This window comes from Sceloporus occidentalis, unplaced genomic scaffold (assembly GCF_023333645.1).
Source record: "Sceloporus occidentalis isolate IW3139 unplaced genomic scaffold, rSceOcc1.0.p SCAF_385, whole genome shotgun sequence".
Lineage (NCBI taxonomy): Eukaryota > Metazoa > Chordata > Lepidosauria > Squamata > Phrynosomatidae > Sceloporus > Sceloporus occidentalis.
In genome coordinates this window covers 90555-118455 of record NW_028317365.1, presented here as the reverse complement: position 1 = coordinate 118455, position 27901 = coordinate 90555, and the positions used below count along the sequence as shown (strand labels likewise).

General features: G+C 38.8%; 1 protein-coding gene across 2 annotated transcripts in view; it reads left to right on the top strand.

Moving 5' to 3' along the window:
* Window positions 1-4148: 4148 nt before the first annotated feature.
* Window positions 4149-27901, top strand: part of LOC149273324 (TOX high mobility group box family member 2-like) — a 58207-nt gene continuing 34454 nt past the window's right edge. For both annotated transcript variants that reach the window (XM_089506458.1, XM_089506457.1), the window contains exon 1: window positions 4149-4247. In XM_089506458.1, the coding sequence (XP_089362584.1) occupies window positions 4149-4247 (99 nt within the window). The remainder of the gene's footprint in view (window positions 4248-27901) is intronic.

Genomic DNA, 27901 nt, shown 5'->3' with positions numbered 1-27901 from the left:
TTGAAGAACCCTAAAGCCATTCTTGTTGACAAGCCGTACTATTATGACAATATCACAATTTAAATTTTTAATGTGTTGGAATTTTAAGATTGCCTATTATGCCTGTAATTACCAGTGTTTTACTTTTGTGCATGCGCAAAAAACATACTCTGCCTCTACACCTTATAACAAGAATAATGTTATTTCCATTTTTATTGTTTCCAAAGGCAACAAGCACCATTACTGCATATCTGTGACTTTAGGGATTCAATTGTTTCTAGCAAATATTTCTTTTTAGCTTTAAACATACTAGTAGCGCAGATACGACTTACATGAATGTAATCTTAGATGTGCATGCACTGTATCTGAATCTGGGAGCTGCGAATGAATACTGGAAAGTGTGGCATTCTGCGGGTGCAATAAGGTGACCTGTGTAATGCGGGTGGAGTGTGACATAATGTTGCACCATTGTGGAAGCCTCATGGAGAAGCCAGTGTTGGTGAGTTTGGTAAACCAATAAATACAATGACACTCACTGAAAGCCTTAGTACTTCAACAAGCGTCTTTGGAAGTAGACCAGCGACTATGCTGGTACATTGGATAGGTTTCAGGTATCTGCAGCATTAATTCAGCTTGTCTGCTGAGTCAGAGATACCCTCCATCCCAAGCCTCTAAAGAACATCCAGCACACGGGAACCAGCCCATTCAGTAGAGCCTGATCACCCGATAGGGCAATGTAGCCTAGGATCTGCTACCCAGAATACAAAACTGCCAGCAACCTGCTATGATACCCAAAGCCTCTATGCCTCTGAGGAGCTATACATGTGTGTGTATGAGCGGGGGGGCTGGCTGCCTACGGCCTGGGGGGCCAGTCTAGTAAAGTGGCCCATCTTTTCATCCATGCCCATCTTTTCCTGATTTTCTAACACATATTGATGTAATGAGATGGGATTGAGAGTACATCAGTACACTAAAAAAAAGTCATCATACACGGGACGCCTGAAGCCGAAATTCAACACAACTAATCCTTTTTAATAAAATATGCAGATTGAAATAGAATAAATAACAAAAAAAAACACCACTTTTCTGATCACTGATTTCTGGGCCTAGAAAATGTTGTTCTTTAAAGTGACTATAGTCCAATTTATTGATACAGAAAGTAAAGTGCCAGGAAACAGATGATCAAATACACACCAGGACAGGCTCTGCCACACCGACACGTCCAGGCATCCAGCCTTGAGAAATATACATTTTTAAGTATAACTGATCCTTGTTGAAAGTATCAAAAATGGTCTTAGCGCCTTAGCATTCATAGGATGATTGGAACAGTTTGTTTGTTGCTATAGTGATAACACCACTTTCCAATAATTTTTAGACAAAAATGCATTGTTTCCTTCTTTGTGCGAGGCAGAATTTAAACTGAACGTTTCTGGCAGATTTTCAGATAAAGTTATTGAAATTAATTTATCAAAATACTACATGCTTTACCCACAGCTGTTATTAATAAAAATATGAAGTATAATTTTACATGTAAATTGGTGCATAATTTCATAACAGGAAAATCCGGGCCAAATTGTCAGTAAAGGGGAATTCCACCATTTTATTTATTTTAACTTGAAACCACTTTATAAACATCTTTAAACAATGTTGCTTTATTTATCAGTTTAAAAAACTATAATTTTAATTATAAACCTTTTTTTCTGTGCTTTAAATGTATTATTATTTGCTAAGCTTTTTACATGTAAAATGATACTTTTTATTTTATTTATTTAAGAAAATACAATGATCCTGGATAAACATATCAAAGCATTGCTCCACTGCATTAATAAACAATAGAATACCCGTGTCTTTATCCTCCAGCGGGATCATTAGTTAATGGGGATCTACATGAACAAGACTAATGAATTCCTACCATAAAGCACTTACTCTGTATGATTTAGCAGTAGGGGGTGGCATCTACCTACCACCAGCTGACCAACCATGATGAGCCCTGAATCAGCATGTGTAATGTTTTGTTCTTAACTCAATGATGGAGTCCTTAGAAGTTTGTGTTACTTTTCAGTTGGCAAACATGTTCACTGAAGAAGATGTTGTCACATAGAGAGTTCCCTTCTTCATCTACAATTAATATATTCATTCAGCTTAATCCAAAGGTTTATAGGTCCAAAGAGGTGGTCTTCATCATTTAGAAAGCCCCAAATTGTACAGATTATTTGGAAATTCTACTTTCATAGAAAATGAGAAAAATAATTGTTGATGGCTCAGATGGACAACCTTTGCAAACATTCCGATTACTAGATATGTAGGAACATGGCTTTCATCACCCTGGACCAGAGATCAGTGGGCCATCAGATCCACAAATCTTTTGTGCCTTGTAAATGTCCAGCAATGGGATGGAAGTCCCCCTTTTGAGCATTGTCTTAGAAGTTCCATGATACACTCATTTACAAGTCAATACTATCTGGAAACAGCTTTTACAAATAGACATGCCTTAAGGGAGCAGGTTCATTGAACCAGACACCAACTAGAGTTTAAAGAAGCGCCATAGGACATTTAAATTGACAGCTTTTAATAAACGGGAAATGAATAGGTAAACGTGATATGTTTAAATAAACAAATAAATGAAAATGAAGTATAAATATATATCTATAATAAAACAGTAAAAATAATTGGGGGAAAAAAGTAACAAAAATCCCAGTTATTTACATAAATCATGCTGATGAGTATGTTGATAAATGTATAAATTGTTTATCTGTACAGGGCATTCATACAATTTCTTGTTAAAGTACTTTACTCGGGAGCTGCCTCCTGGCATAAATGAGGCACCAGCCTTAGGTATCATGAGTGCATGTTTGTGTGTTCCCAATGCATTTCACATTTAATACTGGAGATCAGCAAAGAACCCAACAGCTCCCTGTCCATGCCAGACAGGCTAGTGTACCTAACCATGCGGAGGGCATGGGTGCAAAATGTCATAGCTGCCAACAATCTCAAACACTCCGAGACAGTTCTGCAACCGAAATTTTGTCCCAGATTCCCAACGTACTGATGCTTAGAGCGACTGGCATGTGGATGCTGAGTATCCAAAAAAAATTTAAAATAAATAAATAAATATATATATATATATATATATATATATATAGAATAAAAATACGCACAGCAGATCCTTTAATTTATTAGTCCTCATCTCTGTACATGAGATATATGTGTGTGTGTGTCTGCTAACATGAAATAGGCACAAGCAGTGAAAAATGTATATATATACATGTATACATAACCATATAAAACACATAGACTAGAAGCAGTTTAACTACAGCTGCTATACATTTAAATATATCTTTATGTATGTATATATATATACCCACTTTAAGTGTTGATATATATGTGTGTTAACCCTTTCTAGACAAGTAAAGACTCAATCTGTTTTTTTTATTTTTAGAACAAGGGTTAATTGAAGAGTCTGGACCCCACCACCATTAAAATGATGTGCCTGACATAAGATGGGGGTACTGTATTTAACCCTTTCTTCTGTTAGTTGTATGTTGTTGAGCTTCCAGGCTGGTTAAGAACTGATTAGAAACAGACAGGGGTGCATAAAGAGAAAGAAGTGGAGGGGGCTGGATGGGGAAGGTTTGAGAGAGAGGGGGGGAGAGAGAGAGGAGGCAGTGAGTCAAGGAATGGGAGAGAGGAGGATACAGAGGGAGAAAAATAAGAAGGAGGGAGAGAAATAAGAGGACAACATGAGTTAGGGAAGGGAGAGTGGAGGAGGAAGAGAATGAGTAGTGAGAGAGAGAGGAAAATGAAGAATGGGGGACAACATAGAGAATGAGGGAAGAGTTATAAGAGGGAGATGGAGAGAAAGGGAGCAGAAAGAGACGAAAAAGAGCAAGACAGAGAAAGAGAGGTAGGGTTGAGCAGAAAGAGAGAGACCACAGAACGGATGTTTGAGAGAAGGGGAATAAATGATGCCCAACCCCCCCTCTTCCCCTCTCTCTCCCTCCTCTCTCTCCCTCTATGTTGTTTCAAACAATAGACACAGCTCCCTCCCTCTATCACACACGCTCAGCGAGAGGCAGCGGAGCTCACACGGGAGCCCTGAGAAGAGCATTAAAAAAACACAACAACAACAACACAGCAAGCCGGTTTAATGCCCCACCGGCCGCTTTGTGATGGACGTTAGGTTCTACCCTCCTGCCCCCACCAGCGTGGGCACCTTATCTGCAGACCCCACCTGTCTCAGCCCCCTGGACTTTTACCACTGCAACAAGGTACTGTGCTAAACCTCTAGGACAGCTGCTGCTCACCTGCTTTTTTTTTTTTTACCAGTAGTCTCTGCTTTCTGTGCTTTGGGCAGCAAGGGGTTAAGGATGGGAGAGGGGCAGAAATGAAGGGTAGGTGGTCACGCGAACTTTTGCTGTCACAGCGTTGCCTTGGAGTGGATGCTGCAATGAATAGTGATGCAGAGTATCTCCGGTGCAGAGGATTCAGTAAAAGTTGTTGGGGTTATTGTGTGTAGTGCCCACATTGTCAGGGTGCCCACTCCACTTGCCCCCTCTTGGTACTAAGAGTGGGGGGTATTACTGGAGAGCAGAGTGCATGCAGCTTGTCAGCTACTCATGTCATACTTAGTACTCATCGCTAGGGTAGCTGGGCATGATCTGGCTTACAAGTATGTACCAACTACCCCCTAGTGCCAAAATATATTAACCCTGATCTCAGTCAGTCCATGGTGGTGATGGGTGATGGTCCCACTGTCATTGCCCCCTTCCTGCAGGCTGTGGTGTAGTCAGGGTTAAACATATTGGGTGGCTGCTCAATGATCTTTAACAGTACTAAACAGGTTAACACGTTGTGTGCTGGTGAAGAGTCCTGTGGCACTCTAGGACCTAGTTGCCCACGCTGGGCTTTGGGTGGCTTCGTTACCTGAGTCCGCCTGTGCACCCCTGGGTAGAGCTTATAGTAACATGTCCTATGATACACCAGGACCTTACAACTCAATGTGACTCTGCTATTGGCTACCATCTGCCAACTGCCCTTCCCACTTCAAAATACCCCCCCACCCCCTTCCAAGGCCATTAAAAATAAATGATTATAGCATCACTCCACTATTTGCATGTGCTTGGAAATCTCTTATTTTCAACCCAAAATTTCCCACGACAAGAGAATAAAAACTGGCATCAGTTTGCTAATTAACTTATCAGTGGTGATTATGCTCCAGTGGACAATATATACTAATTATTTCTCCAATGGCTGTGCCATACATTATTGAATAGTGCCTAACGTGACAATTCCCCAAGCCATTGGCAGGATTGAGCGGTTACTGTAAAGTTCTTGTGTATAGGATAAGACGTGCCATTGCGAGGGGCTATGAAAAATACAGAATATTCATCTAACCCATCAATCTAAACAATGTTTCGGATATTAGACAAATACCTGAGGGTGAGTATGCCTTCAAGTATAGATTTATTTTCTGTTTTGTGTATTTTTTCTCACTAATTTTGGTTTTCAAATGTGAATCTTTCCAGCCAGATGCCTGATATGAGACGCAGGCTACCATCCTATATGGGGATGTAGCAGGTGCACTAAAACAGTAAATGTGCTGGTAACCTAACTGATTGAATGCTCGGTGGTGCTACCGTATAGAAAAAAGGATGATGACTGATTCCAAAATTGCTTTAATTAGTCTTGAAATGATTTGTGACTGCTATATCATGAGATCCATAGCTGTATATGATATACATATAGAATATACATCCTGTGTAGCAATCAGTAAGTTTTTTCTTTGTTAATACAGATTTTAACCATTTTTATCCAAGAACATCATTTAAAGGTTAACCCGCTGTAGCATCACCTATACTATATTTAATATACTGTATTGTATCTTATATGATCATTTGGAATATTTGGTACAAATAAGCTTTTCTGCATTGTAAGCCTTTCCTATAAGAACCAGGTTTGCAATATTTAAGGTTCTTTGTTTATATGAGGCACAAAGCACTGTTAAAGGCTACAGCATTATAACCCATTAACCAGTTCACTGATTACAACACCAGTAAGAAATTGCTTTCATGGAAATATTTAACCTTTGCATGGCTGGGGAGTAAGCAATGTATTGCACAGCAGATTTAATGGATGTATATGTTACTCCACGAAACTCATTGTGTGTTTGCATCATGCATGTAAAGTGGGTATGCAATATGTGATCATTTATATACAGTATATTATTACTTTCTTCTTGACTCCTTCTGTCTGCTAATTATTCCACGTTGCTCGGGCTGTTTGTTCTACCACATGTATAAAACTTGGCCAAACACCAGAAATGATCAGTATTTAGGGCATCAATTGCTGGACAAGGTGAGATTCTAGTAACACGTTAACAAAATTGTGTAGCAATAAAAGTTTAAGGGGGAGAAAAGGAAGTGGATGACCTCTAGGTACCTGTTTTTGAACTAGGAATATATATATATATAATTTTTGCATGATTACATTTGCTACAATAGCATAATGGTTACAAAGTTATATGCGTATTTATAATAACACTTACACATGTACATATATGTGTTGTTGTGTGTTATATGAGCATAGACCAATATATATAGTGACCCATATGTTTGTATACATATAAATGTGCATGGATAAATATTTACTCAAATTGTGTCTTTATATGGAATAAATAACTGTGCCCAATATTGAATTGATTTTATATATATATATCTTATAATATATATACTCTTAATCTTAACCGTATATAAATATGATCTTATGAAAACATATACATTTACATGTACACATGCCGGGCACACATAGAAAAAAATCACACTTAAATATCACCCTAAACTGGAGAACACTTATATGTATATACATACCCCAATACATGTGAGTTTGGGTATGCATGTGTATTAATAATAACAAAGAAATCCTAATTCTGCAGTAAATGTAAAATAACTACATGAACATACAAACTCATCTTGGCGCAAAATGTGGAAAGCGTGTTCCTGTACAGGGCTGCACGGTAGAGCAGTAATAAGTATTGCTTGTTGCTCCCAGCCGTACGACTTATAATATACCGTGATTAAAGTGCCTGTTTCCACCAATCATACTTAGTACGTTACAGGCCTTTGCCCATGAAGGAGATGCTCACTGTTACACGGTGTTAGTTTGATGCCCCAGAGATACAGGGGGTCATGTCTGTAACACAAGCCAATTACAAATCAAGTCAAAGACTTTGTTACGGTAACTGTTAGCCGGACAGGTGCAATCGTGTATAAGGTTATATTTGGAGCTACCTATATAAATTAGTTCTAATTTAGAACATTTAGATGGTATATACACTGAGCAGTGAAGTAATAAGATTTTTACTAAAATTACACTCCCACAAGTCAGAAAATTATAGATTTTGCTGACTGATATTTCCATATTTAATAAATATTTATATATATATAAAAAAAAAAATATATATATATTATAGTTACTGTAACAAAAAAGAATGGGCGTTTTTCTATAATCCAAGGCGTAGTTAGAGTATATAGGACATTTCATGCTTTCGGGCACCACAATTTTGCTTCTCATTTAGAGTGACTGACAGGCCAGGTTCACAAGAGGTTGTGCAGCAGCTGCAGTCTCAAACAGGCCAAAATTAGTAAAAAAGAAACTTGTAGTGGGCAGTTAACCCCATGGATAGTCAGCCAATAAAATGTGTATATAACAGATAGATAACAGTATGTTTTTTTTATGAATTGTATTAAAATAAACATGATATGTGACTTGAAATGGTTAATCTTGCAACTATAACAGTGGAAACTAATGTGCTCCTTATCCCAACTAGAACTTAATGAGTTAATGCATGTTGGTCACATGTCCGTTATTGGCTGGGTAAAATGTGATGTCCTTTTTGCATTGGTAATAATCGATATATAATAATAATAATATTTTTAAAAAGTGTTTTTCCATTTTTCTGCGGTGTAAAAAAATAACATTTCTGCTAAAAAAAAATTCTAAAAATCCATTGCAAAGTTGGTGTCTATTGGTAAAACAAGTGTTTTCAAGTCATTTATTGTGATGAGTTTTATGACCCTCTAAATTTGTACTTGATTTAAATGTTAAACATTTGTAACAATTTAGTCAGTTTTGTTTTTATTTCCTTAGTATTTTTAGCATTAGCAGTGTTAAATCATACACATAGGTCTATTTAAAAGCTAATTTATATATATTACTATGTATGGTATAGGTTTAAATTGTCTCTTGTTTGAAATTAAAATCTATTAAGTTGTAAAATATAAAACTAGACTTTTTCTAAGCCTACATTAGCCCATCCTAACATGTACGGTTACAGCAGTCCTTACTTTCACCACTTGGGGTCACTGTGGTCCCTGATTTACTAATGCACTTTGGTAGGTCAGCGATAAGAAGAGTAAAATTGGTTTGCTAGTTGGATTAAGGAGAAAAATTAAACCTTGTGTTCAACGTTCCATGTTTTTTTTCTGTTATTAACAAGAAAATATCAAATATCCTGGCCTGCCAGCACTTAGAGTATTAAAGGGGTTTACGTTTTAGCATCAACAACTATTTGGTTAATTAGGTGTTAATGAGAAGTAGTATGAAACAATGGGTTAATCCTGGTCTACTTTTGCTGGTAACCAGTATAGCATCTGTTGATTAAAAAAAAAAGGAATTAAATGTACAGAGCTCTCAAAATCTACAAGAAAGAGGATGAACATAATCTCTGTTCATTGCAGACTTAGAAGGTTTAGAAGACACAATTGTAGATGAGGTTCTGTCACTGATACCATTTGGATCCATCAATTGATCAATTAATCAACAATTTAAAAAAAATTGTCACAGATAACCGCTTTGCGATTTTTGCAATGCTACTTTCATTGTTTGACAAAAAATCACTACGAGTAGAATGCCCAATTCCAAAATAAATGCCCCAGCGGGGACAAGGGTAAGTTACAACTACAAATAAACCAATCCCGTGCCCGGGATCAAAAAATACCCTTATTATAACCCCACCCTAAAACATAACTTTTATTAATATGTTTATTAAAAGGTGTAACCAAAAAAAGATTTTTTAAAACACCAGCGTCACCAGTCCTACCATGAAAGGTATACGTCACTGTAACATAAGCTGTGTAACACTAATATTAGGTCATACATACTGTTGATGGCTGCAGTCCTAACAACAGAAATAATTCAATTATGACCAGTGACAGAGGCTAATTAAAAACTCAGACAAGTAGCCCCCCTGACATGTTTCGCTCCTCAGAGCTTCATCAGAGGTCTGGGCTAATGGCTGATTTTTAAAAATCTTTTTTTGGTTATACCTTTTAATAAACATATTGATAAAAGTTATGTTTTAGGGTGGGGTTATAATAAGGGTATTTTATGATCCCGGGATTGGTTTATGAGTAGTATGCCCGTTGCATTGTCTCATAGCATGTCTGAGGGCCAAAGAGGGGCACTTTTGTTCTAGGGGGGTAGTTAGAGCTGTGATGAGGGGTCTGGACTTCATTTGTGACCCAGCAATAGCTATTTTGTTATTTAGTAAGGCATTTAGAAGTATATATGTCAACACATTCCCTGCTCTTTCTATACACAATATAGTTTTAGGGCTGTAGAGCCCTGTGATACCCCCATACCCAGCAAACACCCTGAGTTCCTAGGGAAGGGGGAAGGGGAGAAAGTGGGATTTGGTTCCCAAAGAGGGATTATCCCAGCTGTAGGGAGCTTGCACCAGTGCTGATGTTCATACTAGGTTGTCAACACATTTACTTTTAGCAAGAACCTAGCAAGAGCTGGAGTAGAAGGACAATAGAGTAACTCAACTAGATGGTTTGTTTGTTGGCCAGCACACACCGGACCTTAGTGGGTATTGGAGTAAACAAGCCAAAAACCTGAGCCTACACAGCACTGAGGGATTGCCCAAAAATTGGATGACCTGGCAGCTTTTATTTGAGAAAATCAGCCCTGGTGTCAATCACTCAGCTGTGTCCTATTGGTAGGCCTTAAAAATGGACACCGGTGGGACTGTGAAATGCAAATACCTGCAGAGTGTAAAAACACATCATAGTTATCACATGTGCAATGAAAAAATCACCCAACTCTTAACTGTGGGCAGAAGTAAGGAAGTTTTTCCTGCATATAAAGTTTCCCATGCTGAGTAGTACGCCATGTCATGTGACTGCTCGGAGACTAACAACGCATGCAGCTTTACGGGAAGCAACACAACGTGAATTTACAACGGTGTTGATGCTACATAGATGCTCCTCTTCAAAGTCTCCTCTTCATCTGTAGATCCGATGTTACAAAAAAAAATAATTAGCAATTTTCCTTTGATATAATTATACACGCAGCCGTTTGGTCGCTATGCTGGGCTGTGGTTACACAATACACTTCCTAAACTACTACGTACATGTGAGAGATTAGTGGCCATTTTTTTGAGTATCTAACTAGTGAGTATGATTTTAGCAGGTATTATACTTTTTTTCTGCAAAAGTCTAGATTTTAGGCTGGTCATTAAATGTGCTACAGGTTGCAAACAAATGGTTCTAATTATTCCAATTATCCTGCAAACTCCAAGTTAAATGTACAAACCCCTGAACATCCCAACAGGTTGGCCCTTCACAATGCATTGACTTGAAATTACTCTCCAAAGTTGTGCTCAAATGTACACACCCCAGAGATATTATTAAATCAGACACTTTACCTGTAGACACGTGGATTACAAATCCTGAAACTAAGAGTAAACCCCCCAAAATTCCCTGGTCTGGTCACTACATTTATTGAAAAACATGCAGTATACTACCGTTTAAAAGTTTGGGGTCACATAGAAATGTCCACATAGCACATTTTGTCCAGTAAAATAAAATCCGAAATCCAGCACAGACGTTGTAAATGACTGTTGCAGCTAGAAATTGCTGATTTTTAATGGAATATCCTTATAGGCCCACGGAGGCCTATATAACGCCCATCATTCCTGTGTTCCAATGGTACGTTGTGTTCACTGATCTATGTTTATGTTTAAAAGGCTAATGGATTGTTAGAAAATCCCCTTTGCAATTATACTACAGCTAGAAATGTCCTAGTTTTCCATTAAAAAAACAGCTAAGTGACCCCAAGCTTTTGATCGGTGGTGGATATTTATCTCAAGCCACTAATGTCTTATAGATACTCTAGATAATCTATAATGTCTACATAGAGCCAGTATTATTACCCACCAAGAGGGTTGAAGAAAAGCTATAATGATAGTAAATAAAATCTGGTTATTGTTAATTCACAGTCAAATATTTTATTGGGGGGGGTATGTGTATCAGAAGTTGGGGGGGGTATGTGTATCAGAAGGCTTTGCTACATCCTTAGAAACAAATTGAACCCTACATTCACAGCTAGAAATAATGTAAAATGTAATGAATGAAGTGCCTCATTTTTATAGACACTGACATACGACTTTGATTCATTTCTCCCCACCACAGTGTTGCTCTACTTTTTTCCTTCTTATTGTTCCCAGGGCCGGCCCTACAATGGAGCCGACTGGGGCAATTGCCCCAGGCGGCACTTCAGAAGGGGCGGCACTTTGCCGCCCCAAGCGTTTTTTTTTTTGTTTTTTTTGAAGCGGAGGAGAGAGAGAGGGGCACCGAGTGGTTTTCGCTTACCCGCTCGGCGCCCCTCTCTCTCTCCTCTGCGGCGAGTTTCCCTGTTCAGTCTCTGTGCCGGCTTGTAATGCAGAGCGCCGGAAGTGACGTGAATTTCCGGCGCTCAGCATTACAAGCCGGCACCGTGGCAGCACAGGGAGACTCGCCGCAGGACTGTTTAAGGGTAAGTACCGGTGGGGGGCGGGTAGATAATGCCGCCCCCCCTCGGCGGGGGGCGGCATTTTAAACTTCGCCCCAGGCGGCGTTAAGTCTTCGGCCGGCCCTGATTGTTCCCACAAATATCGTTTTTCTTTCACATTAGTAGTCTGAATGTTTACAGCCATCTTTAAAATGAAATTTCCTGTTTTAGTTGTTTCTGGATTTATTAAGCCCCGATCTACAGCCTTGCTCTTTAAAGCGGTAGCGCGGTCAGTGAAGCTTCTAAGGTGTCTAATGAAAGCTGTTTCCCACTGGGACACGCAAGGTGAAAACTATAGAACTCTTTGTATTATCAGACGACCTACGGACTAAGAGTTTCTACAACAAGACGTGAGTTTTCAGGCGAGTTGTAAACTTGAGACTTTGCTATGCCAACCCCAGCGAGCTTCTCTTTCAAGAAAAACTTGGATGGCCCAGAGAAGAAAAAGCTATGACATCACAAAAATGGGTTGATGATCTCAGGATCTGTATAATTATTCCTGTCCATTAAGTTATCTTTCCCTTACTGTAACTTTGCTGATTGTTGGCAACTGGTATGGGTGGGCAAGGAGAAAGGAAATATCTTCAGGAAATCGATGACATAATGAATGAAAACGTGTTAGTCGCCAGAGCACTGTAGAGCCCACGCGTTTCGCACATCAGAATGCTTAATTTTAGATAACAAGACAGACAGAAAAGTAGTTACCCTAGTTTAGGTTACACAAGCAATCAAACAGGAAGCAATGGAACAATAGTATTCAGCTACAGAATGTATAACAATAATAGGACGGGTTCATTATTAAACCAAGTGTCGCTGGTTTCCAGAGTGCACCATTTCTGAATGTAAGCGTAGGTCACTGTCACTCAATCTGTGCTAAAGTGTCTCCCCTGGCAGAGGTTCTCTGCTACTCCTAAAGCTACAAGTTGTCTATTTGTCCTAATATGACCACAGGTGGCTCTTAAAGAAGCTCAGGTCTGAGTCCAACATGGATTGATCTTGTTCTCGTCTACGGAGACCCTAAAGCTACTCAAAATGTTAAATATCGCTGTTCCACCGTCGTGCTAAATCATACAGTATTAGTAATATATTAGATGATCAGTTAATCTGTTTCATATTTGTATATGTCATGACCCTTTACCGGCCTTATTCGAAAGCAATGCGTATTTGTTATTAATTATTATAGCAAACATAATTGATTCTCAAACTCACGACTGTAACCAAGTGAGGCGTTGCCCATGAGCATCACTGCTTCACCGATACCTGAGAAATGGGCATATTATACATTTGCAAAGTGTGTGACATTACCGTAACTGGGAATTCTCCAGGAATCCCACCATATCACCCTCCAACATCCTATATATAGGGGCCAGCCCCTCCCCATTTGCAGCTAGCCCTGCCTCCTCTACCTGGCTCCACCCCTCCCGCCTCTGATGTAATAAAAACCTCTGCGTGCGTTACATGAGTTATACGCGGGAAATACAAGCGATTATATGATCTGTTTAAATGTTGCTTTCAAGGGAAATATAATTCATGTTCTCCATTATCAGCAGAACACAGAAATTGCCACAAACAGCTTTTCTCCCCATTTTAAATGCACGCATTTTCCACCAACTCAGACGTATTTCCAAACATGAAGTGCAGAACAATAGACTTGTTAAAACTTGTTAAAAGCTCCAAGGAACATTTTCTTGGTTAGAGTCCCTCGCTGTCTTGGTACCAAGCCAAGTGTTTTACAGAGGCCCTCTTCAAAAACTAGACTGATTTCTTGTTGGAGAGACTGTAAGAGTTTATCCAGATTCTAAAAGACATTCTAGTACAAAATGATTTGGCTTGTTGGACAAAGTTGGACAAAGGCAAAGTGCTAAAATTCATCAGAATTCAATCAAAATGATGTACCATGTACAAACGTATTCCTTCCATATGAATATTTTTCGGTTAGACACCAGGGTTATCTGAATATAACTGGGGGTGATCATGTATTTTAGAGCAGTTTCTTGCATGGTCCCAATATTTAGTAACATGGTGCAGCTGGCATTAGGAAGCTAGGGTAAATAGTCTTAGGTAATTGGCAAGAGGTTCAGGAAAACTGCATGCCTTGCCTCATAGTATATTGATCATGCCCTTGGCATGCCCAAAATGCTTGTTTAGCCCTAATTCAAACCTATAGCTTATGTGACCTAATTAAGAATATACTCACCTCCTGAGAGTCATTTATTTTAAGGATTATTTGGTCACCACACTTGCCAGTGGCTATTAAAGGATTAATATTAGCAAGTCTCAGGATCATGCCGGGTACAAGATCCCTGGTTATGATTTTGCCTCTTCTCCTTGTATTATTCTCCAAATTGATTGCCAATATGGTTTAAGACTACTAAACAGAGTTCATTTTGTAAACAATTTTTGTATGTTCATGGTTTCTTTTTACAATTTAAACTAAATACTCCTGATAGTTATCCCCTTTTATGAACAGAATTCCAAATTTAATTTAAGAAATTCCTGTAAACTTTTAAACAATAGTTACCTTTTATTTTTGACTTGTTCACCATTTCACTTGACTTTAAAAACTGACCTTGGTGATAATCTTTTGAGAATGGAGTCATCAACCTTATACCTTCTTTTCAATTGGAGTATGGACAGAGATCACCCCGGTGCTTATCTGAATGCCGGACGGACCATGATTACAGTCCCGAGTATTGCTGTGGTGTCTGTAGAGGAAGTTCGAACCACCTGCAAGAACTAGTCATAAATTACTAGCAGGGGAAGTGAGAAACCCAGATCAGGAAGTCCAGGGATAGCTGATAAGATGCTGCATGTAGGACCAATACATAATACATAGAACACCAGCTTCTGTAGACAGATGAGAAATACAGAAACCCATGATGGGTGACCGCAAAAAGAAAAGATATAAACAATATGTGATAGATTAACAAGAGCAGTCATAAATAGATATCTGGGTCAGGAAATCAGTCAAGTGTGTTCTGCTTGTGTGTTTGTAAGCAAGGTTGGTAGTCGCTGTTCCTAAAAGTGAAAGCATTTTTGCTGTCTAAATGAGTGGTGGATATCCAAGGGATGGAAACTAGCTTGGCCAAGACATGGTAAAGTGTACTAGCGTGTCCGGTTTTAAGTCTTCACCTCAAACAGTACTGAAGAAAGAGCTCCATCATCATATAGAACTTTTCACACGCAGAGGGACAGTTCAGACGTAGACCAAGACTACCATGGTCAAAGCCAACAGTGGAAAGAAGTAAGTGTCAAAGAAGACCTTAAACCACCCCAAACTGAGATGTACTTCATCTTTTAAAAAGATCTACCACAGGAACAGTTTCTGAATGAAGTCCACTTCATTTACAATCAATAGATCTTCTTAACAAATGTAAGGCCTGCCAGAGAAGATTAATTAACTGCAGATCAACTGATGCTTGGCTGCTAGAAATATGTCATCAATACTGCTCAATAAACCAGCTTACACTTTAAAGACAAGAACGAAGAATGATTTGTTATTATGGAAAGAGTTACATTTATCTACTTTTCAGGAGACATAGAATCTCTTATTAGTAGGCAAATGCATATGGGGTAAAGAATCCACAATGTAAATGCCTTGTAGCCATTGTGGGATCAGTCTGCCTCTTCGTTGGCGTGTACCAGATTTTTCTGTCTACTTTTTGTATTTATAAGGTGTATTTGGCTTCCACTTAGGACCTTGCTGGACTTCAGTGGTTAATTGCTACTCCCGCCTAGCTCGGACTGAGCCTTTTCCAACCAAAGCCACAGCCTTTTTATTTATTGTCTTTCGGTTTCTCAGGGGTCATTGGTGCCACTAATAATTGTGTGTAAAGGCTTCTGGGATATACTGTGAGGGAATAGGGAGGATCCTGGATTTCCGCCACTTGGGTATCCAACAACCTGTCTGCTCTTTATCATTACATGTGTTTGGTGACGCTGGGAACAGATGCCTTTTTTAGAAAATACCAAGAAATAGGAATGAATGCAGTACTAGTTTTCAATTAGACGAGCAACTGATACTTTTAGGCCAGGCTTTAGCAAGATAAGCTTTCTTTCCTCAAGTCAAGATTTTTTATTTTAGTAGATTCCAGGAATTAACTTCTAATATGAGAGTCCCACGAGTATAAAATGCATGAGCTTTGGAGTTAAAAGCACAAAAGTTTTGCCCATTTCTGATGACGGAGAACAAGGCCCAGTAATAAGCAGTCATGGTTACAATACCGTCACTTGGATAGTAACAATGTTGTTATATAGGAATATAAACCATAGTCCTGTTTATACATCATGCTAGTTATGTTACAGTATAAAATAATTTATTAAGGTTATGAAGATTTAGTGATGTACTTATTTAAAGAAACAAAATTGGAACTGTATCCATACCAAGCATTAACATTCTTATCGGCGCTGCTTTTTGATCTCAAGGAGAATGGCGTAGGATCTTACTCTCTACCTTGTTCTGCCCTCTTCCCAGTCCCTTAATGCACCAAATTGTACATTGCCACACCTGCAGTTAGAGCTATCCCCACATTTGTCCCCTTTTTTCCCATCTGGATAGACTAAAGGAAGTTCCAATTAGGCTAGGTTTCCACTTGGGTATTTTTTGCAAAAACGCCCATAATAACGCCAATTCAGCCACATGGCGTTTTATTAGTGAAAAAACGCTGCAGCCAGATGTTAGCTGTTCTTCAATAGGAAATCGCACAATGCCAGATCCACTTGGCGTTTTTCTGTTTGCCGTTTTTTCAGTCCTCTTTGGCGTTTTACTGCTTTTTTGGGCTCTGTGGCAGTTTTTCTAAATCGCAGCATGTTGACACTCTGGCGTTTTTTGCAAGGAAATCTTGGCGTTTTTCTCCAATAGAAGTCATGTGGGTTTTGCCTTGGCGTTTTTTATGGCGTTTTTTTTCCACAGTTACAAAAAAGGTGCAGGACCCAGGAAGAGGAAGAGCTGCCATTTTCCCAGTACTGTGGTACAACTTTTATCTGCTTGTACACTGTGTGCTGTCTCTGTGTAATTTATTAGCAGCATGGCACCCAGACTTGTCTTTGATGTGTCCAAGCTTATTCAACTAGTGAGTATCCCTTGCAATTTGCACCATCATTTGGGGCCAATCTTCCTAGAGGAGCAGACATTCGTAATAAAGCATGCCTTACAAACCACAGAAAAGAGACAAAAGGGTCCACCGGGGCATTTAAGTAGAACTCTACCAAGGACATGACATCAGGAGGGGGCAGATACTTGCCATTTATCCTAATCCCTTTTAGCTGGGTGAAAATTCTAACTTGTAAAGGCTGGCAAAACTGCCTAAGGTCAAAAAAGAAATTTTCACACAAAGGCTAAAACGCCACAAAAAACGCCAAAACGCAGGTAAATGCAGTGGCAGTTTTCCTGGCGTTTTTCATCAAGAAAATAACCCAGGAAAAATACCCAAGTGGAAACCTAGCCTTATACTTATATTGGACATTCTCATTTATGTACTTTGGAGTTCCAAGAGATACTATGCATTCAAACTCCAATTATTTTACTCATACCGTTTTTTTTGGTTAATGTTTTAAGTGACAAGTTCCTGTTCTACCCCAGAATGTTATAGCGGGCAAAAAAAAGAGCAAACAAATAAAAAAATTTAAATACAAATTCCACGGATCAAAATTCGAGAAGATTCATTTAAAAACAGTTTTTCAGAATGTATTACTATTCCAGGGAGAACATTTACCAGTCTCTGCCAGTCAGTCAAATAAATATTTTTTTTATTAATCTTTTCTTGTTTGTTACATGCGAGTAGCCTAGTAGAAAGAACTGTGTGAAATAAAGCGAATATTCTAAGATATATACATAAATATATATATATATATATATATATATAGCTTTTCACAAAAACATGGCAGTTGTTTGTGTTACAATTTAAAGTGGCCTTGTTTCATACCTTCAGATTTATTACTTTTAAATAATGCACAGTGCCATGTGTTTTTTTTTTTATTAAGCCGCTCCGCTCTGATAACTTGATTAGCCTATTATTATAATGACTATTATTATCTGTCTTTTTCTTGCGAGATTCTGAATTCTGCATGGAAATGATGTGTGGGGGCTTATAAAATAACAGTATAAATATGTAGCAGGAAACATGGGGGAAGGGAATGGGGGCAGGGGCTGCTGTCTATAATGTGAAAGAAATGAAAAAGGAAACAAAGACCCCTGAATAATAAGGAAGTGGTTCCCAGCCAGGGGTTGATATTGTCACCACCCATGAAATAAGACATTGTGGTTTTATTAGTGCCAAGTTAAATATTTTAATATAATATTCCGCTATGGGTTGTACAATGGAGATGAGATTTCCACTAACTGGGGATTCTTATGAAACATGTATAACGTAAGGTTTACGAATTGCTGCATTGTATGGGGTTACATACTAGGGGCTTGGCGAGGAGAAATGGATGTGATGGATCATATCTTGTCCTGTGGGTCCTAATTAGCACTCACTTAGTGCTTGATTTATGCAATCACGTGATATTTCGGTGTATGTTTCAGATATAAGTTAAATGAAGCAGCCATCATTCTTAAGTGCAGACTTCATTCTTAAGCAGGGATGCCCCCAAACAATCTAAATATCTAGTTGGTGTGATGCCGCTTTGCGTAGTAGTGTATGTAGTGGAACCGTCTGTAAATTGTTTCTTGAGTGTGGAGTGACTGATTTGGGCATTGTATGCGGATCTACTGGCAGTCCTGATAATGGCGAGATCTGATGGGATAGTTCCATTAATATCTGTAACAGCGCTTCTTGGTTGCCCTATGGTGTATTTTACGAATGTTGCAGACGCTTTAACCCTTTTCACATTCCCAGTAACATTTCGTGCAGTCAAGATTTTTGGGTCACATGAAATCGATCATGATAGCACAGCATGCTTTTAAGTGAGTGCCACAGTTGCGTATGTACTACTGGTTCCCGGCTCATTGGACATCATGGCTACTGAAGAACTCCAGCCAATAGGCGATTGCTGTATTAAAATTACAGCCATCTTGCTCTAGTCGTGTGCAGGGAAAAACTGTTTTTGGAGGGTTAGTGAATGTATGTTAAGGTTATTTAGTTTCAGTTTTAATGTATGCAATTTGTTATAGAAAAAATAAGAATATATATTTTTAAATTTTTTTCTTATTTTTTTTACTCCTTTGTACTAAATGATGGGTTAACTATATAAATATGTATCTGAAGAAAGCCCTTTCTGTCCTGAGAAAAAGTATATCATTTGTATTGGTGCATCATTCCAAAATTGTGTCCAGAGCCCTTGGATACTACGGAGTAAAGGAGCAGACGAGGATCAAGGGATTTAGCAAAGGGAAGCCGGTAAAGGGGAACTGTTATCTTCACAAGTTTGTTTTTAGAGTAATTGTCTTGAAGACACTTGGTTTTGAGGTGAGATACTATTTCAGCTGAGCAAAGCTGAGAGCGGTGGCAAAACTGGGGTATCAATTATCATTGTCCTCCAAACCCAAGCCACCAAGGTTTTATGCAGCTGAACCGTGGCCGGGGCAATAGATGATGATTTCAGAGAAAGCAGAGTGTAGAGAGATAACCATGTGCTTTTGTTTTACGGGGCAAGGATTTGCTAAGACTTTTTCATGTGACCTGTTCATAGCTATTTATTAAACAAAACATGATATACATAAATACTCTTGACATCTTGATACCCAGAAATCTATCACACTTCTGAAAAAGAAGGACATCAGAGGAGAAAAGAGTAAAAATGCTGAGGTTTTATGGGCATGAGTTGCATAGGTGTGCCTTATAAAGTTTCTGATGCTTTTTATAAATGTTGTTTCTTTTTAATAACCAAATCTCACAATGCTAATTCACTAGTTTTTTTTGCAGAAGGTTGGTTGCATTGCTTAACAAAAGCATTATATTTAGAAAATATTATTTATTCTTTTAAAAGGCGCACTCAGCAGAAACCTTAAGGATCTTAAAAAACTGGCCCTAAAAAGATGGGGTTTCCATCATGGTTGTATTAGATACTGTGATTCCATGACCACATCACATGGGTAGCAATACCCAATATGCACCGAATATAATATTTTATGCACATATGTGCACATGTATGTGAATTCTCGACCACAATTAACAACATGACTATCTCTCCCACAAACAGGCTCAATGCTTGGGGTCATTCTCAGCTCAAACGTCTACTTCCTTCCTCGCATTCAGTCCCTCACCAGATACTGCCACTTGCACTTAAAAAATATGTCTCGCATCAGCCCATTCTTCACCCAAGAAGCCACAAAAACATTGGTACATTTCCCGTCAAGACTATTGCAACACTCTTCTATTGGTGCTGCTGCTAGGCTTATCTTCCTTGCACGCCGCTCCTCTTCTGCTTCCTTGCTATTTGAAATCCTCCAATGGCCACTTATTACCCATTTCTTCAGAGAAGCCGCACAATCTCAGTTGCCAGAACTTCCCCGTCACTGATACACCCCCATGACATTGGGACACAAGGAAGCCTAGATGTCCCGTCATTGTGTAGGGGTCACCCCCCTTACTTACTAGAGTTACAGGGGCAAAGTTCTTGGCTAGTCCTTCTCTTCACTGATCCGACTAAACCAGATGCCACTTCTTCATACAGGAAACGTTTGCTTGGACACCACATAACAGTGCTTGGTTTGCAGCATGTTGCTAAGATAAGATGGGCTTAATTTTATTGCTCTGTATTGGAAAACCTCCTAGGAGATGTATCATGTACCTGAAACTGGGTCTCACCCACCATATTTCTTTTTCTTTTGCTGCGTGCTGTGGTATTACAAAAGAAATCTGATTAATGATTTAAGAAGTGAGTTCCTAGCTGGGAAACTGAAATCAAAGCAAAAATCTAAAAATAAAAAAATCCTTTCTTCTCAAGATGTCTGTGCTGTGCTTCATATCCATGAACGGTACAAGAATTTTCAGGAAAACACAGAGGGTCACAATAAAATACAGCACATGCAGTGTTTGGATATTTTAACGGGGATTTACAATGTAGATGATAAGCACTACAAGGCCTAGGGGTGCAAGGTTCCACCGACGGAGTACCCTTACACACTATGGGTGGTTGTGGTTAACAGCCAGTCCATCACTCTGTACTGCCTGGTATAAGGTTGGGTTTCTAAAGCCTATATTGTCTTTAATCTCTAAATACCAATAAATAGAGTTATTGGGAGCTTTAAAATGTAGAATTTGGGGGGCAGACTTAAAGTATAAAGACTATTCTAATTAATCTAATTTGTAGGAAAAAAAATACCTTAAATTACAAGGTATTACAAGTTTACGGGCACTTTAAGAACGATGGTAATTACCCGCTGATCGTGTAAAAGTTTGCCTTTTTGTGTATGTTTCTAGACAGATCTATTAATTTGTAGACTTGACAGCACTCCTGGCTGATTATTGCACAATTAAACCAGCAAGGATCTGGACTCCTACTAATTTAAATTAAGATGCCGCTGCCTGTATAAAGAACAGACTTTCCGCGAATACATTGCTGGTGTTAAATTGATGAACAGTCGTTGCTAATCCTTCGTTCTCACTCTCGTAGCGTTAAGCGTTGTATTTTAGATTCTGAATGAAATTGGTTACATTTTTGGCTTCAAGATTTACAGTACAAATTAACAATGGATACTAATTAACTGAGTTTTGTAGTAAGCTGTAAATCTTCACGCATTCCAATAGCGAATACCTTAAAGCTATAATGAAAAACAATACATAACAGAATAGGACTATGATGCTGCCTTTTTAGCATATTTGTAATTGGGTTTTTTTATTTGTTAAGGACTAAATGCAAAAGAGGGCTTAGAATTACCAACATTTGCATAATGTTATTATCTGTAATAATTAATTTGGTTAATTGGGTATTGTATGATGATTAGACTTCTCTATAAACTGTAGCTGGGCATGCTTGTCATGTGACTCAAAGGGGGAGGGACTTTTTGATATCTCAGCCCCTCCCATTTCCAAGCTGGATCAGAATTGTTCCAAAAACATTTCACCCAATTTCCTTAACAATATACTTGTTTAACCCCTTAATGACAAAGCCCGTACATGGGTTTTGGGACCACCCATTGTCCTTAAGGGGTTTATTAATTTAGATCTTTAGCACAATGGGCATGCCGATACCAACTTCATGTTCTTACTTGTTGTTTGGTCCAGATGGCCTCCCCAAGGGTCCGGCGAGGAGAACTGAGAAACTAGAACATTTGATGAGACTGATAGTTTTGCCTTTTTTTTACGTCGTTCTCAGGCTGGTACTGTTGGTACTGGTTTGGTACTGTTGAAGGACCAAACCCTTCCCAGAAATAATCGACCTGGTTAAAGATTGGGTCATTCATCATTTTTGCCGGCAACATTTAATTGTCATGTGACACAAAAGTAGGCTCTGATAGGTTGTTGCCATATACACTGAAACAATTGTGCTTTGTTTTAGTGAGATCAAACCGTCAGAGGAACAGATAAAATGGCAGTTCTGTTAAGGTTTATTTGCTTAATGTACCAGACAGCACACTTAAAGTTTTGCATTATTTAAGATAAATAATGCCAGCGACATAGTCGAGCAAAACCATATTTTCACACCTGTCAACGGCAAGGGTTTAGCCTTTGAATCTCAGACTTTCTATTGCATGCTCTCGAGATGACATCCTTCAAATAAACATAAGTATGCTATATGGAAATAGATTAATGCTCTATTGCCCAGGAGAAGAGAGTCTCTTTAATGGGCTGTAGTGCCCCAAAAAACCCATTCCCGTTCACTTGCTTTTAAGTAAAAGGTGTTATATAGTTTATCGTTACTATTTTTACACCTACGATTACGATTTCTGTTTATTGTTTATTTCCTCATGTTTTGTTATTTGTTTTCTAAGATTTTGTTACATACATTTACATTGTCAGCATTTTCAAATGCCTGCCTTAGCAGGTTAGTAACGATTTACTGTTTTTCATTTTGCGAGTTTCTGAGTTTTAACACTAGATGCCAACTAAAAGCGCTTGTAGATTTAACTGTCACAGATAAAGTGATAACTTCCGAGCTACCGCAAAGCCACGTTTCCTGCTGCTAAATGATATATGAGCATGTGCAAACACTGGTTAGAAAAAAAAATATATATATATACACACACACAAGAGTTTTAGGCAGGTGTGAAAAATAGACATGTTAATAGTTATTTCACCATTTAACAAAATGCAAAGTGAGTGAACAGAAGAAAAATATAAACCAAATCAATGTTTGAGGAGGTCTCGGACCCGCCAAACACACTAACCAAGTGGGGTTGCTGAAGACGGTTTAATGTCAAAAGTCATACACCACAGCAAGGAAGAGCCACAAGCGACAAGATACAAGGTAGTTATACCGCATCAGCGAGGTTTCTTCCAGGCAGAAAGTTCAAGACAGACAGGGGTTTCCAGATGTTCTGCCCAAGCTCTTTTGAAGAAGCACAATGCAACGGGCAGAGTAGAGGACTGTAGATGCAGGGGTCAGCCAAGGGAACTTAGTGCAACAGATAAGACACATCATGCTTACTTCCTTTCATAATCGGAAGATGTCCAGCAGCTCCATCAGCTCATCATTGGGTGGGACCCTGGTACATCCATCTACTGTTCGGAGAAGTCTGGTCAGAAGTGGTCTTCATGCAAGACTTGCAGCCAAAAATCCATACCTCCATTTCCGTGGAAACAAGGCCAAGAACAAAAAACACAGAAGCTAGGGTGCAGAAAAATGGCAGCAGGTGCTCAGGACTGATGTGTCAAAAAATGAAATATTTGGCTGAAGGGCTGGAGAGCAGTACAAGAAATCCACAGAAGAACTGTGGTTAGTTCTCCAAGATGTTCGGAACAACCTACCTGCCGAGTTGCCTAGAAGAATTGATGCTGTTATATTATATTGGTTTGTTTTAGATTTTTATTCTATTTTTGAAAGCATTCTTACTTTTCAGCATTTCTTCACAAACGCCTGGTCCAGGGGGTTGTGGACCACAAAGGGTGGCGACTGGAAATGCTGCCCTATGTCAGGCCTAGGGTGGCCCCAAAGTTAAATACATCACTTTATTCCTGTCAATAACTGATAAATGCCACACATCTAATTCAGGTCATTGATTCCTATGCAGCGCTCATGCTTGTGAAAACACGGATCTACACATATATGCGGTGTGTGGCTATTTATAGATACCTACGTTCTATCGTTTGTATCTGTTAACGAAGATTATAAAGGCTGAACACCTGTCAGTATTGAGTTCTATTGCTTTCCCTCAAGTCAAAAACCTTCAGTTTTGTTCTCTGACTTTTTTCCCCGGAAGTACAGATAGATGAAGATAACTAATTATATTCTGGAGGAAACCAGAACTATTTTTTCCATGGTTCTTATCTGATTGTGTGGTCGGTGGAGGAAATACAAAATATCTGACAGCTTTGTTATACTCATTCACGGTGTTATCTCTGCATCTCTGTTTACCAGATTCAGTTAAATTGGCCAGATTTCCGTATCCGCCTGCTGGCAGAATAAACTCATATAATCACGAAAAGTTCTTGGTGTTATCTCCAGCTGTAGAGCAGGGTGACTATGGCTGAATAATTTGCAAGCCAATGTGGCCCTGAGCCCAACATTGGACAACAATTAAGATGAACCCTTTTAAGAATTAGTAAAGTGTTGGGGGGTTGGATGAACGTACGGCTGCGATCGTAAATCACTAATAATGTGATCATCATGATTTATGAGATGTTCAGGTTTTCTTGCTCTATTAATGAAAAGTACTTTAGGGGACATCCAATTTAATTGGGTTTCATAACATTCTGAACATTATGGAAGTACATGTTGCAACGTTACCAGTAGATGTGGCAGAACTCACACACAGCTATCATAGAAATAAGTAAGATTCTAATTAAAGGCACTCTTTAGACACTATATGATCTTTAAGGCATCTGATATGCGTTTGGCCGGACACACAAACCTGCTAAAGCCCATGCGGACTATACTTACAGCCATCCAACGCCAGTGCCCGCTCACACAAGAGTTACAGGGGGTCTAAGGAGACCCCCCACACGCATGTGGTTACAAGTGGTAAACACAGGTCTACTGAGTGGTCTCAATAATTGTAATCTACGTACATCCACGCATATTCCTAACATGCATTAATCATTGGTGGGACCGGATAGGACATTAGGCTTTCCGTTTCATGATGTTTACCTTGGTGTTTTTAAGAAAACTTAAGAAAAGCGGAGGTGTCACATCCAACACCAGGATGAACCCAGTGCCAGGGCAGTTCATTCATTTCCCATTCTCGCTGAGTAAATTCCTAATGTCAGGTAAAGCAGGAGGTTGTGACAAACTTCCAGATCTCTGCTTGCATTGTTTCAGCAGATGTGTCTATAGCACTATAGAGATTGTTTATAACCACGCAATCCCCCTGTAAAGCTGTTATCACAAGTATGTCAGCACAAGGTACCATTTTATGATATGCAATGTTAAAACAAAATGGCAGCTCTTGCATTCAGCACATAATAGTAAAAACATGAGTGATATGTTGTTTTTAGATTTAAGAATTAGGAACACGTCCAATTAGAATACGTCCATTCTAATTTACGAAAAAAACAATTGGATTTACCTTTTGCTAAGTATATTTAAAGTCCTTAAAGAGATTTTAAAATATTGATTGTAGAAAAATCACCCTTTTCCCCATAACCTGTACCAAAATAAGTAAAAGAAGGATCATTAGAATTTTCCCCAAATCCCAAAAGTATAAATCCCACGAAAGGTAGCTTAAAATTGGCTGCAAGAAATATTTTAAATATATATATTTTTTAAAAATATATGTTTTATGTTCCATTGATTAATGTGGGTGGCAGCTCTACTTTAATAATGTATTTCAACATAGACATAGAGCCCAAATTAAACTCTATTGGGCCATTAGTAAAAAACATTTTGGCCTCCACCCTTGCACCTTTACACGTAACAATACCGACCATGGTGGCCCTTTATGGCCAAAATGCTTATAATGGCACATGACCTATTGCCAGCACCCTGAGACGATTGTGTAGGCTGCCATTTGAAATAGCCCACAATTTTCGCCTTGTGTTTTACAATACAGATAATTAAGGCTCACCCATAGTTCTCACTCGGCCTTTCATGCTGTGAAGATAATAATCATGTTATCTCGCACGTGATCTTCATCGCAGTGTAATTAGTCATATAGATATGGTTATAAATTAAATTTAACCAACGGTGTTTCTTACACTTTTCATTTTATATGCCAGCTAGCAGACCCAAAATTTGCTGAGACATTAATGAGCCGTCTCTCACCCGCCGTCCCACCGCTGGGAGCTTCAGAGAAAAAAATGCATTTCCATAGGTTGTACAAGTCATGTCTTATAACACGAGGCAGGTATGACATCAGACGTTTTTGGCTGACCCATCCATGAGGTCATACGAGTCCCTGATGCCAGGATTTGCCCTCACAGAGATGCACAAACCAGTGAATTTATATTTAACATTTTCCTACAGAAGAGGTTAATTTCTTCCTCCTTCTTGGTGCAAATGAAAAATGGGATTATTGTACCCATGGCAACATCCTTCACCAATGAGAGAGCTGCAGTTGTAGTTACAAAGGCACTTGTTATGTTATTTGATCATATCAACCAATCAGAATGCCCCATTGAGTCCTGATCCTTACAATGCTTGCTTTTTCCAGCACGTGCTCCCAAATCGAAATGAGATTTTCTCTGTACTATTTAATGAGGCTGAGCAATTACACAGAACAGCTTACAAACGAGAATGTTTGTAGAAAACAACATGTGCATAATTAGTCCTTAATGAGCCATTGTGTGTGTGGTATTTTTTTCCCCTGTTAAAACGTGCAATTAAATTTGTAATAGTTTATAAGATATAAAGTAGCAAAAAAAAAAGAGAGAGAGAGCCTGCGTGGTTAACCCATTGGTCGCCAGAACCCGCAAGACACTTTAGGGGTCATTTGTAATGGATACACCTGTCGGGAAAGGTAATTTTGGTGCAAGAGCCGCCATAAAGCTGCAGCTTCAATGAAGGTCAACCAGGCTGTTGATGGTTGTTGAAATTCCATAATGGGCACGTTTTTCCTATTAATGATATCAAGTGTTTGTTTTTTTCTTGCTTGCTTCTATGAAACCTACAGGTAAATGGTAGCTGTTGTAGGACTACAAGTCACATCATTTTCCTCTACTATAGAATCTTATCCCTGCTTAATACTAGTACTTGTTGGAAAACGTTGCTTTAAGGGCAGTGAGACCAGATGACCCGTTATTATTTTCCCTTTAACCCCCCACCCCGGACCTCTCTTAGGCTTAAATATATATATGAAACCTCAGTGGATACCTGTGTCCTGCTTCAAACGTTTTAAATTGCTTTACTATGTTTACCAAAAATGAAAATCTGCACCAAACATTTTATTTTCTTCCATATCTCTTAGTAATTCTTGGTTTTGGAAAATTTATGCATAGTTGCCAGCTGTCCTGACGTCGGCAGAGAATGCAAAAAATACACCGTAGTATCCACATATTGTCTTGGCATTATTTAATTGCATGATAGACGTCCTCTTATTTTGGTCAAACGTCCTGGTCAGCTTATGATAGTGGCACCTACTACCTACTGGCCAGTGTAGTACCAGTGTTACCATTGAAAGAGACCACTGTGTTAATGCGAGGACCGTGCCTCAATGTCTCATCAGTGATGCCATAGACACATTGTTATATCACAAAGTGACCAGGAAACAGATCCCGCACGAATCTGAACAACCCAACGCAAAACAATATAACCTCTGCCCACTGCAAAAAGAGGCTGATGTTGGGCTTATTTCTCTGGAAAGCACAGGTTATTAGGGGGACCACGATGGAGATGGTTGTGAAGCACTACGCTGCAACAGCATCTCATTGTATTTCCAGGTGTGTTTGTAATACCACAATAAAGTGTTGTCATGGTAACAACAGCATCAACACTAAAACTGGGTGCATGACATTTTTTATTTATTTTTAGTTTATTACTTATTGTTTGCATTTCTTTATTATATTTATGTAATTCATATAGAGTGAAAACAGTAGCATTTTCTGTCTACACACAT